This window comes from Sapajus apella, unplaced genomic scaffold (genome assembly GCF_009761245.1).
Source record: "Sapajus apella isolate SASKATOON/1434 unplaced genomic scaffold, GSC_monkey_1.0 scaffold2, whole genome shotgun sequence".
Lineage (NCBI taxonomy): Eukaryota > Metazoa > Chordata > Mammalia > Primates > Cebidae > Sapajus > Sapajus apella.
Genome location: NW_022436942.1, coordinates 44,010,220 through 44,024,790, shown reverse-complemented (window position 1 = coordinate 44,024,790; position 14,571 = coordinate 44,010,220). Strand labels below are relative to the sequence as shown.

Sequence of the window (14,571 nt, the reverse complement as noted above, 5' to 3'; positions counted from 1 at the left end):
TACAAGGTAATGCTGTATAATCAAAATTGGTATAATATGTGTTTAGGTTAAACAGAGGGAGGGGACTAAAAATATTAAATAGATATAATAGTTTCCTACTATATACTCAAATCTTGTTGGTATTTCACAACTATAAAACGATAAATCTTCTTAGTTTTTAGGTATTTATATTTGTTATTATTTTCATAAATAGTTTAAATTTCTATAATTATTTAAATTATTATAAATAAAACACATGCTAATTTGTCTTATAAATAGCCCCACTGAGTGAAGATCTTTTTCAGGAAAAGGAGTTCTTGATAAAATGGAAAGTGTATTAGATCTAGAATATCAAGATATTCATGAGTTTTACTTTGGCTGCATAAAATACAGCTTTGTGACTAGACAGATAGTCTTTCTGAACATCAGTTTTGTAAGTAAGAGAAATAATATGTGCATATCAGGATTACTGTCAAGACTGGCTTTATGATTATGTACAAAGCACTATCACAGATCTTACTACCATTTACAACATAACAAAACAACTTGTCTTTACCATCATCATAAAGAATGTTTTTCCTCTTGGATTCTGAAGTAACTCAGATTAGTCAGTCAGTCAACATTGGCTATTCATTTTTTAAGCACAAATATCTAATCAGAAATTAGATCTAGTCCACCTCCTTGGGTAACCTACTAATCTCGTTCCTTTTTTCCTTCACCACTGCAACCATTTTACTTCAGGCCCCTTTCTGAACATGTGTGAGCAGTCCTATACGTGGTAACATATGTATGTGTAAGGGTACCTTTCTTTCACAACAGAAGAGGTTCTCTTCCTCTTAAACCCAATGCCTTAAACTGTGCTCCAGATTCCAATCCTTCCATATAATCTAGAATCCCTTGCCATCAGTTTCCCTTTTCTTCTATATTTTCAGCATCTCTTAAAACTGACTTTTTTACATTCCCTTCCAGTGACTCTTTTCTCTCTCCTCCCCTAATCAGATGAGCTTCATGAACTAGTAGATGAAGATTAGTTTCTATTGACTTACAACTGTGAAAGGTGAAAAACAAATAATAGTCATAAGAATGGGTAGTGGATTAAGAATGTTTACTCGATAAGACCCCAGGATGCCATATCAAAAATACTATTAAAGAAGTATAATCCTCTGCTTTAAATCCCCTTAGGATTAAGCAAGAGCACAGGGCTTTCTGTGGCGAAAGGGTTTGGAAAGCACTAGAGTGAGGCATTCCAGGGCTTCCTCAGTACTGGCTTGAGGCAAAGGTTGAAACCACACGATTCTCTGCTGTGATGCTTTTGTACTTAAATAAGGTTAGAGAAAAAAATAATAGAATGTTTTTCGAGATTACTACTTTTCCAACTAAAGTTTTAAATATGTAAAAAATATACATCCAAACAGAAGAGTCAGCAAACATTAGACCATTTGAGGAAATTGGTCTGTAATTTCAAATTTGATGCAATATGATGGTGAATATTGATTGTAAATGTTCATTTTATATTTAGAAGCTCTTTAAATACAGAATACTGAATTTTAGTTTTGAATCTTAAAATTATGATTAGGAAAACAAATTCAAAGGAGTTAATGAATCTCCATAAAGGGAACATAGTTTACTTTTAGTCCATCAAGAGCATAGTACTAAAAGGCAGGGTAAAGTTAAAGGCTAATGATTTAGTACAGAGCATGCAGGACATGATAGAGACCAAGCTCATGTCTACAGGCACAAGTCTGTAACCAAGTTAGAGACAGAGCATAGCTCAGGAATTTAGAGGCCTACACGGCTGGCACTTGTGAAGGCAAATCTCAGTGGAAAGACTAACAACTAAGAGAGATGCCTACTGAAGTTGACTTCTGCGTTTTAGCCAGAATTGTCCTATGCTGAGCTATTCCCTGTAAATCAGTCAGTAGTCCTTCAAGAAACTGCAAGAACTCTTTCAAGCAACAGAAATGTTACTAAGCATAGAAGCAAGAGTTTCTTAGATGACAAACTAGTGGCCTAACATGCGTTAAGAAAGCTTCTTAAAAACTTATCCTCCTTCATCTTACTATTTATATATTGGAAAGATATACCTTAATTTTTTTCCCCACATAACAGAACTGAATGCATTTTGGTCCATTTTAAATAACAATAACAGTAATAGTAAACCCTCAGCAGTAAAAATACTTTGTAAATAAACTATTTCCTGGATACTAAATATGTATTTATGAGAACACTTTATATAGGGAGAATGCTGGGGCCAAGGGTGGGGGTAGAGGGAGAAGAGTGAGTAATGAAATACTGAAGTAACTTTATAATTTTGATATATTTATTTAAGATAAAAAAGAGAGATTAATAAAACAGTAAGCAGATTTCACAAATGACTAATATAAACTTTTTTTTCCACTACAGAAAGCTAAATCAAGTGCCTTCCAAGCATTATTCAAGGTAATAAGTAGAAATGAGTATGATACATTGTTTTGCTGTCACCCAGGTTGGAGTGCAGTGACATGAATTAGATCTTATCTCACCTCAGCCTTCCCAGAAGCTGGGACTAACAGCATGGGAAGGATTTTATTTTTAATATAAGCTTTTTTTTTCTTTAACCCAAAATGGGATGTTTATATATTACATATATAGTACTTTTTGTGGTACTTATATGTTTATATATTACATATATAGTACTTTTTGTGGTACTTTTTGTGAGGGTAGTACTTTTTGTGTAAAGTATTGAAACACATATAATTTCAAATGCTTCTAAAATACATATTTCAAAATGAAATAGGTGGAATTGCATTAAAGTATATAGCTTTTCTTTAGATCAAACTTTTATTCTTAACAGTGTTTCTACATTCTAAAGGACTTTCCTATTGACTAGAAATTTACTATATGGTAAAATTTCCCCCCTAATATTATTATGTTGTATTTGAAGCTACTGATGACTCTTCAAATCTTTTTGTACTTATCCACAATGTAAACCTATATTTTAAAAAACAGTTTGTAAGATTTTCATTGTTTGGTATAATTCCTTCAGCAAATAATAACTGCAATTTAAGAAAACACATTGTGTAATATTACAAGACAGCTTTATGGCAATTTTGAAGTGAAATGAAAATGCTATAGAAAATGAGTTTTTAACAAGCACTTAAGTGAATATAAAATGTTTTGTCAAAACAATATTTTAGGTGTGATTAAAAGCTTGATTTGTATTATTCTGCTATGTGTAAATAAACAATTTGAGCAGTAATTTATACAGCTTATTCTCTCATTGCATTTAGTGAGAACTTTTTGTTATCACATAAATTCCCAAAATATATAAAGAATAAATTAAGGAGTAAAATAACACTTCTCTGAGGGAATCACATATTGGCCTTCACTGCAAAGTCATTACTTTGTCCTGTGATTACTCCAGAAATGAAAAAAGTGAAAAAGAAGCAATTTAATATGGTCAATGTATAATCATTCTAAAATTACCCATATGAAAATAAAATAGCAAGAGACTCTTGCCTCAAAGTATTGATGTTAGAGCTAAACCTACTGATGGACTCCTAGAACAAAAATATGTATGACTAACAAATCTTTGACAATTTGTTTCCCTTTTCTGCAACATTATTGTTATAGATTTTATGTTTCTTTAACAACAGTTTGGTGCATATTTGCAGGTGAGCATGTAAGTCAACTAATCAATCGCTTATATATGTGTCGAATCTATGTCTTGATGAGTATGCTCTATTTTTCAAGAAGTCACTTCTTTGCTACATAATCTGTGTTCTGCTCAAGATTTGTTCTGGTCCTTTAAAAAATTTTATTGTTAAATCCTTGGTTCTTTAAAAAATGTCAAGGTCTATATATATACCGTGTTTTGATAAGTAATTTAATATGTAAAATGCTTTGAGTGACTGTCCTGGTATGTATAAAAAACTGTTAAAAAGATCAAAATAGGAATTTCATGATGTATAGTAATACGTCATTGGATTTTCATTGATAAACCCAACATTATGTGTCTGGATATAGAAATTATTTCAAAATCCTTTCCATATTTTATTACTTAACAGCAGATACAGCGTAAGTAAAGCATGGAGAAAAGTATTAAACATTTTAATGAAAGTGACCAGAACCAATTTTTAGCAGCAAAGCGTTTACATCAACTTAAGTGCTGTGAATGAGTTACATTGGGCAAGTTTGAGTTTGAGATAGATATTACAATATTCAAATAACAGTTTTTTATAAGGTCATTGCTGCGTCCAGCTCTAAATTATAAGAATCATTTAAAATGCACTTTAGGTAGATAAAGTCTAACATTGAAAATAAAAAAAAAATAAATATCAAACAGGTTGTTTATACTATATTTGGATTTCCTCAATATAATATTGTGACTTGGCTTGTTTTTGAGATTGCTTTTTAGCTTCCTCAGTGAGTAAAAGTATTTTTGTACATTACAAAAATTAATAAAATTTCTGTTTCTCAAAATCCCAATTGAACAATGACACGTTTATTTTTCTTACTCATATAAATTTATGAGGCATATAAATAAGAAAATCAGTTATGTTTGGTACACTTGATAGTCATAAAAATATTCACAGTATTTGTTACTAATATTACTACTGGTGTTAATAATCAAGATGCTTAAAAAATCAATATGTGAGTAATACAGTTTTTGTCTATATTTATTTTGAAAAAATAATTCGCAATGACTGTAAAAGCTAATACATATATTGGGTTGGGAATCTCATTTTGATAAATGTATAGTGTTTTATTCATGCATTTTGCCTGTTTATTTACCTTTTATACTATCTATCATGTATATTTTACATTTAAATCTTTGAGGCACTGAATATGCACTGTTTTCCCAGGTTTTATTTTTAACATACCCATGTATTAAATTTTTCTTAAAGATGCTGCATGGTGGTGTTTGCATAATGATGGCTTGAAATGTGGCACCAAAAATGTGGTGCTAGAAATAATGTCTTCTTTAAATTCTGTCATTCTTACACTGTTTTCATACTTCTTTCTTGGAGGGCTTTTCAAATTCCTTAACTGAGTGGTTTCTAGTTATAAAATCTAAACAGGTTTTGTGATTTGTTTTAGAACTAGATTGACTTTCCTTCATGTGGCCTCTAACTTAACTCAAACCCTTCTTTCCATTGATAACTACTCCATGGAATGCTGATTATTGTGGTTTTCTGGTTTCCCACTGAAATAGTTGATACCTATTGGGTGTTTAAACTTTTAAATTGACTGGATAATCAAAAGTGTAACCCAATAAACGGTTAAGAATGAAATTTAACAATCCGTAAGCTATCTAGGTCCCACATTTTTTACTACACACAGTTCTAATAGGAATTCTGAAAATCAGGTCATATAAGTCCCATTTATTTGATCGGTTTGAGAAAGATCTATACCCAGACTCCACAATCATTTTTTTTAAATGTCCTCTTCAGGGTTCTATTCAGTTTCACTATATTTACAACAAAGCATCAACAAATATTTGTAATTAAAGAACAATGGCATAAGTGATGCTTATAGTTGAGAGCATCCTTTTTACCCTTGACGAATATGCATCTTCCTTTGAAACAAGTCAGTATTTATATAACACTACATTTCAGACTCTACCCCCAATATTTTCTCATATTAACTTTGCTAAAGTAAATTTTTAACAAAATACGAATTTTTAGTAAATTCGATAATGCTTATTATTGAGCAGTTTCATTTAGAATGTAAACATTTGAAACTCAAATTAGATTTTCAAGATCACTTAGAGTCTTTGAAAATTTTAATTAAAAATCTTCCTATTCCTTTCAATGGAACTTTTCTGTTAATTTTCTTCTATGAGCCAAATAATATTAGAAACTGTCATAATGTAATTGCTTTGTATTTGACTCTATTTTCTTAATTGCATCTTTATAATATCTTCATATGGAAGTTGTATAAAACAAATACTTATTTCTACATTCCCAGATAGTGAAGACTTGTGGATAGATCTCCCAAAAATTTTTCATGGAAACTTTCATTATCCCTTTTCACGCTTATTAGTTCTTAGCAGGGAGACATTTGGCAACAATAAACATAACTAGCCTGAGGATTTATTATATTATTTCACTCCAGTTTCATTCATCTGACAAATGCATTTCACATTTAACCATGCTCATTTATTTTTGCACATTAGCTAGTGTAAAAAATTGGTTTGAAAGAAAAAATAATAATAACAAAAATACAAGTCAGAGTAAAACAAAGAAAGAAAATGAACATTTAAATGGATAAGAACTAAAATACTACAGTTAGAAACATCATGCTTTAATGTATTATCAATAGAGCATGCATGGATCCTGTCATCAAAATATTAATTTTTTAAACAAAGAATAAATGTAGCTAACATATGTACAACCAGTTCTCTTGCATAATACAGATGAAATTTGTTTTTTTCTGGATAACATCAATTGCTGTCGAAACTACTGTCTTAGCTCTGTAAATATTATTCTGTAGTTACTAATAACTGTTATATTTAACTGTGCCTGGAATCATTGTTGACTATTTCATTAAACTGTCTTAGATTCTTTTTACTTAGGATTATAACAAGTTGTTAAAAGATATTATTAAATCAACAATTATTATTATATGTTTACTCTGCTAAAAAGTAGATTTTAAAATTAATCCATATTAGATGAGTCCACTAACCACGTAAATGTGCTCTTTGTGTAACAGCAATTAATTTTCATCTTCTAGTTCTAGTTAAGAGCTGAAGTGTTAATGTTTTTGTTTAATTAATTGTCCAGGTCCAAAAAAAAAAAAAAAAACACCTAACAAATCTGTGTCTCAAAATTCCTGGCCAAAAGTTTCAGTCCAAGAATCAGACTTAGTGGTTTAAACAATAATTTAAAAGACTAATAAAATGTAAATTTTAATATTGTTAGAAAATAACTCTTGTTGACCATAAAGTGATGATAATAATAATAATTCCATGAGATGCCACTATAACTTGATTACTGATATGTTACTTCAAGTTGAACAGTGGAGATTTGAAAAGAAAAAGAAGATTTTAAAAGACCCAGGTTTCATTATGTGTAGAACAAAAAATTTTAACTTGGCCACAGTTATTTATAAGATATTACCTTTTCCTTGTTTTTATATGAGGAAAAATAAAACATCTAGAGTGGGATTAAAGCTTTAATATTTCAATAGGAAATACAAAAGCTTTGACTTCTCCAAAGAAACTTTGCAACAATTGACATAGATAGTGGATATCAAGTAATTATTTTATTAAAAGAGCTTATAGGTAGAATAACATCACTTACAAATGTGCCAATTAATTAAAAGTATCACTATAATTCATATATTTTAAAATATCTTTATTCTGCATTTAATAATTATTTTTTTATCATCAAATCTATTGGACTTGTAGTAGAGTATTACGTGCTTATTGCTCATATTTTCTCATTATCCATTTGCTCTTCAATTCTCTGCCAATGTCAATTCACTCTTATAACTTTACTGAAAATGTCACATTGATGAAATTGTAGGGACTTAAGGGTCCAATAAAATTCCAGATTCTGGCTTGTACTTTAAATTTGCTCTTTCCATCTTTATTACAATTCTAAAGGATGCATACTACCACCCTCATTTTTAAAATGTGAAAATGTAGGTTATTCAGATAAAAGCCAAGTGATGGTAACATAATCAAAACTTGGCTTTACCTGACTAAAGTTTATCTTTAGAAGTCAATATCTTGTTTAATATTCTGTAATAAAGTGTGTCTATAATATATTAGTACCATAAAGAAAATCATTAGGAAGGTAAATTTTGTATACTTTATGATTCAATGACATGCATATTTCCAGGTAATATTATCTGCATATTACCCGGAAGTAAGGCCTATGAAACTAAAAATGAATAAAAGTATCAGCAAAAAATAATACTATTTTTAATTTTCATAAGTTAGAAGAGAAAGATTTTTCTCCATATAAAATTATTTATAACTCTAACATGATTTTTCTAATTTAAAATTTTATCAAAAGGTTTTTTTCAGACTTTTCTGTCCTTTACTAATCTTCTGTTCACTCCTCAAGTTCTTTGTAACCTTGACATTACCAGAAGTTCTGAAGTTGTTCAAAGAATATTCATATTTGAATGATTTTTACTGTATTACATTAACACATATTTTAATAAAACATTAATGGTAGTGACTTCTTTGAACCTTGCAAAAACAGACACAGAATACTAAAGACTGCTAAGTGACATTTTCTTTAAGATCATGTCTGAGGAAAATACATCAGAATTATATAACTATTTGGATTTTGTAAAGGCCATGTACAAGTAAAATTAATATGCTAATTACTGGACAGATGAATCAAAACTCAATTTCCTCTTTTTTAAGAAAGCAAAAAAATTAAAAGATTAAAAAAACCCAAAAAGACACAAAATTTAAAAAAAGAGAAAAAAACTCAAATAATTTATTTGTAAATTTCAGTTATGAAATCTACAGGACTAGTAGGAAGTAACAGAGCTCCCAAAATGTTCAAAATGGTACTTAAACATCATGGAGATATGGAAAAACCTTTTTCAAAACAGATGTATGGTCTGTTCTCACATTGCTGTAAAGAAATACCTGCGACTGGATAATTAATAAAGAAAAGAGGTTTAATTGGATTGGCTCATGGTTCCACAGACTTTACAGGAAGTACGATGGCATCTGCTGAGCTTCTTGAGGCCTGACCAGAAGCTCACAATCATGGCAAAAGTGAATTGGGAGCAGACGTGTCACATGGCCAGAGTAGGAGTAAAAGAGTGAGGGGGGAGGGGCTACACAGTTTTAAATGACCAGATCTCACAAGAACTCACTCAGTATTGCAAGGATGGTACCACAGGGTATGCTGCTAAACTGTGAGAAATTCTCCCCTGTGATCCAATCACCTCCCTTTCAGTCCCCAACTCCCACACTGGGGATTCGATTTCAAAGAGATGTGAGCAGGGGCACACATCCAAACTGTATCAGCAGATATATATTAGAAACAGATGGCAGAAAGCTTGGAGAATAAGACAACAAAATGGGCAGGTAAATTCACTGATAAAACATCAGTGATGAGTATATTCATAAAGTAAAACAAAATAATTTATACTTGTAGTCATAAATGGTAATGTAGCAAGAATTAGGAGGTAAAGTTTCTCTTTCTCTCTCTCTCTCTCTCTTTCTGTGTGTGTGTGTGTGTGTGTGTGTGTGTGTGTCTGTGTGTGTGTGTCTATTTGTGTTTGTGTGTCTAATCTATTGAACTACCTGTCTATGTCTTTGGCCTACTATTTTATAAAAAACTGTAAATTTATAATCCAAGTAAGTAACTTGGTAATATGAAAATGTCACATTATTGTGATTTTCTCTTCCTTTAATGAGAAGACACTATAATGAGAATGTTGTGGCAAAAGACAATAAAGTATGAATATCTCCACATTTTTTGTGTTGAAAGGTTCCTTACTTGGTTCTGAATAACAGGTGCTATGCTGAATAACAGCTCCAATACCAGAGCTACACTTCCCTGAAATATATAAGGGACTTCCAGTTTTGAGAACATTGCATGGCTCCTATGTAAGTAGTCTATTTTGGAATAGTCTTAGAGAATAGTAATAGCAGTTACTCAAACCGTAATTTTCTAAAGATAAATTCCTAAGGAGTGTAAACCACAGTAAACCATGTGCTTTTGTTTAGTGGGGTTTCTTTGGAGAATACGCCCTTCTCACTCAACCACTCCTTGCTGTAGGAATGGAGACAACTCATAACCACAGAGACAAAGCATTTCTACTGGTCATGGAAAAAAGGTCTAAATCCGTGTCTTCTCTGCTTACAAGTCTTGCCTGGGAGCAATGGAAGAGAATGTATACAATCATGAAACAAAATATGGCATTTTCTGAATGCAGCTCACATTACCCCAAATAAACAAACAGGCTCTGTCAAACAACCTTCTTCAAAATGATACCACAATCCTTTATTGCTGCCCAGGCAGAACAAATGCACTATGTCAAAGCATTTTTTGCAAATAAGAGTCGATTATAAAATTGAGGATTGCTATTTGAGTCTGTACAACAAAAGAAAACATTTTAGTACAGTAATTTTGATGAAAATCAATCTCAAAGGTAGCTGATGAAACTTTAAAGAGCTTAACATTATTTATTTGCCAAGTATACTATTTAATTCTTAACTGAATGTTAGACATGTCATATCCAGTTATTTTTTGCAATATTTATATATCACCACTTATATGTATTAGTCTTATCAATAAAATTCTCTGAAATGCCTTTCATCCCATACTTGCATACTATAAAGCTACAGACAATCTTTATCTTCTCATTACAACCATTATCAATATTAAATATTATGTTTAAGTCTAATTTGGGAATAATTATAAATATATAGATATTTCAGGGCATTATTTAATGAACATAAAAATTAAATTATCCCAAATTGCCTTTGAACTTTTATTACTTAGACTGAATCTAAGAGTCAAAATTAATTGCTTCTTACCTATAAAACATTGTTGTACATAATGTTGAATATCATTACATAAAGATATATTAGGATTCAGTTCTGAAATGGGGGGAAATGCCATGAGGGGAAGCAAAGCAGCCTCAAAGTAGCTGGGATTTAACCAAAACCACACTATGCTTGAAATCCTGTGAAAAAGCATTGTTCTTAATGTTTGATGTTAAGAAAACTTAAACATAGCAAAATACAAGCATAAAACCACCACTATGGTTAAAAAGCTGTCACCATATGATGAGCTACAAAGACTTAAGGAACTTGAATCCAAAAATTATCCTCTTTAAAATTGAGATATTTGCCCTTCACCCTTTCATCCCCTCCCACCTTCTTTCTACTCTTAAACATATGAACTTCCATTTATTTAATATACTTATATTTTTCCAAATCTATTTATATTTTCCCCGATTTGGTCTTAATTGACAAGCAAAAATTGTATATAGGTATCATGTAAAACATGATGTTTTAAAATATAAACACACAGTGGAATGGCTAAAGTGAGCTAATTAACATATGTCATGCCTCACATACTATTTTTAAGTAAGCAAGTATTACTCTTGCTGAGTTCAGAATATAACCTATTCTATAATGTCAATCATTTTTTAAATGTAACTGGCTAAGTGATATAATTACATTGTCAAAAACTTTGGTAGAAAACTTTAAAGTAAAATAAATAAAAATTGGCTTCGAATTTACACTTGTGATTTGTATGAGTTATACATTATTTTTGAAATGTATTTCAATAGTATGTAAGAATACATGTCTAATATTAGAATAGCTCATTAGAATAGCTCAATCAATGGTAAATCTTAAAAATGACCAGTCAAAAATTAAGGGGAAATATCAAAGCAATACCACAATTTTGGTGAGACTACTTAGATAACAAGAAAAACAAAATGTGAACCCAATAAGCGATCCTCCTGCAGACTAAAGAGGCTTTATGACTATAAGCCTTAATATTTTAAAATGAGGTTGATTTATTTAAATGTAATGACATAATTTCACTACACCTATTAAGAAAGTAGAATTCCCACTATCCCTGAAATAAGACAAAACCTACAGTCAAGGAAACATTTGTAAATAAACAACTTCCAAAATTTTATTATCATCCAAGTCATTAACATCCAAAGATGATTTCTTCCAAAGTAGAAAATAACTAGTGTCAGTTACTAATTTGGTCATATTACATAGGAAATCAACTTTAGAAGTAAAATTATCAGAAACACATGGCTTCAAAATGATGCCATTTAGCAGCTTAAAAGCAAACCTAAAAATTTCATAAATGGGCTAGTTAGATGTCTTTCAGTGAATCTGGCACAGCCCATATGCAGTAATATTTAGATATTATTTTTGAAAACATTGACTTCCCAACTAAACACCACTCTCTGCTTACTATTTAAAAAAAAAAAACAGAGAAATTGTAAAGAATATACGGATTTTTTCAATATAATATAAAATGTATTTATAGTTGTCCCTCAGTATTTGTGGGGATTCATTCTGGGATTTCCACATATAACAAAATCCATGGATGCTCAAGTCCCTTATTTAAAATGGAGAATTATTTGCATATAACGTATGCATATCCTCACTTATACTTGGGATAATCTCTGATTACTTCTAATACCTAACTATGTGTAAATGTTATATAGTTTTTATGCTGTATTGCTTTTTTATTTGCATCATTTTTATTGTTGTATTGTTATTTTTTGTTTGTTGAATATTTTCAATCCACAGTTGGTTGAATCTGTGAATGTAGAACCCATGGATATGGAGCGCCAACTTAAAAAAAAAAAACTGAAAAGAACTAATCACACATTCAACACTTATTCTATAAAAAGTTATGCTGGATTCTAAAATACTGCAATATTTTCTATGACTATAATATAATAAACAGTCTCAAGTTAATGTCAGATAGGAATTTTCTCACATACAACTTAATGGCAAACACTTATTAGATTGGATTTTGCAAAATTCTTTTAGGTCTTTGTTTTCAGAACAGCTCTCTTTTATAGCCCTACCTACAAGGTTTGCAGCCTGTGCCCCCCACTATATTATCACAATTAAATGAGAGATGCGCATTTTGGGACAGGACTTTCCAAGCGTTGGATTCTAATTCACCTCCAACTTTGGCAACTTAATTAAAAAATAGATTCTCATACATTAAAGAAGAGCGATTTCCTCCTCTTCTACATTTTTTTCATAAACAAGATTTTATTACATATTAATTTTAATTTTTAAAGTATTGTCTTTTTGGAAGTGAAGATATACAAAACAGCACACATAATAGCAACTATCTATGAACTTACTACCCAGGTATTTCTTTAAAGAGAGAAAGCAAGTTTTATAAAGATGAAGTCCCCTTACATGCTATTTTGTTTTTCTATATATGTATTAAACATTTTAGAGTATTATTTCAAAATTAACATAAATGATATATTTTTCTGTGACTTGCTTTTTTCACTGTATATTATATATATGAAATCTAGATTTAGTTCATTTAACTGTTAGAATATTTTTCAAATTATGGCAAAATTATGATATATACTATATATGTACCACATAATCATTTGTAATATATCTAGACATATGAATGATTTTAAAAGCTTTTTAACTTTATGTAAAGAAAATAAATTATGTATACTCCTAAATTAGTAATACATCATCTTTGCACAAACTCTTTTTCTTATATAATAAGACAGATGTCTTGTTATATAACATATGTGGGTAGGGAAGTCACTTTAAATGTTTAAAAGACATAATGTACATGCAGTAAAGTGCAAAGACCTTAAACATGAAGTTCTACTCGCATAGAATTTTTAAATTCCCATAGAAGTCACAAAAAAATAGCACTGACTTCCCTATGCACCCTACACCCAGCATACCTCAATGACACTTCACATAACCACATCATGATCCACAAAACCAGAAAACTGACACTGTATCAATACTATTACTAAACTACCGACCTTATTAGGACTTCACTAGTTTTCATGTGCACTATTTTTTTTCTTTTTTGCAGTTCTATGATATTTTATCATATGTGTACATATAGATTATGTATGGCATTAGTATATATAGATTCACGTATCATCACAATTAGGACAAAAATTTGTTTCATCTTCCCAAAGAAACTCTCTTGTTCTCCTTTATAGTCATATCCTATCCCCAGCCTAAGCACGGCAACTAATCACGTGTTCTCTATTACTATAATTATGTGACTTTAAGGATGTTATATTAACGAAATCACATAGCATGTAATCTTTTGAGATTAGCCCTTTTTAACTCAACATAATGTTCTTGAGATCTATGGAAATTTTTGTATATGTCAAAAGCATTCTTACTTTTTTGCTTTTCATTGGTGTGTTGTATATCTATTGCATGTATATACCATCATTTCTTTATTCTTTTACCCATTCAATGAGATTTGGGTTGTGCTAAGTTTTGGCTATTACAAATAACACTGCTATGAAAATCTATGTACAGTTTTTGTTTGAATAAAGTTCACTTCTCTAGGAAAAATGCTCAGGATCAGAATCATTAGGTCATACGTTAAGAGTATATCTAACTTTATAAGAAGCTTATAAAGCTTCTGAAGGTACCAAAGTCTTTACAAGCTTATAAAACTTATAATGTTTTTTTTTCTCCAGAGTAGTTGGGCCATTTTCACCAGCAATTCATGAGAGATCCAGTTGCTCTGCGTACTTCTCAACACTTGGTAATTTCAGTATTTTTTACTTTAACCACTCTAATAATAAGTGTAGAATGGCATTACACAGTGACTTTAATTATTTTCCTAAGCGAACACCTTTTCATTTCTTTATGACAGAAAGAGAATGTAAATGCTTCTCTGATTATGTGGTTTGACTTCTCATTTCTTTTTATTTTCCGAATTGTGTCTTCTTAAGGGCAAATGCTTTTAAATATGAAATACAATTGATTTGTAACTTTTTTGGTTTAGGTTTTTTGCCTATGCCAGGTTTGTGGATGTATCTTTCTGTTTTCTTCAATAGGTTTTATTTTTTATTTATTTAATTTTATTTTACTTCTTTTGGAGTCAGGCTTTGCCTCTGTTGCCCAGG

At 30.5% G+C, this 14,571-nt stretch overlaps 1 protein-coding gene across 1 annotated transcript in view; it reads right to left on the bottom strand.

Moving 5' to 3' along the window:
- Positions 1-9,738: 9,738 nt before the first annotated feature.
- LRRIQ1 (leucine rich repeats and IQ motif containing 1) overlaps positions 9,739-14,571 on the bottom strand; it is a 206,090-nt gene continuing 201,257 nt past the window's right edge. Inside the window, exon 26 of the mRNA XM_032297035.1 lies at positions 9,739-10,626. Coding sequence (XP_032152926.1) covers positions 10,582-10,626 — 45 coding nt within the window. The 3' untranslated portion in view covers positions 9,739-10,581. The remainder of the gene's footprint in view (positions 10,627-14,571) is intronic.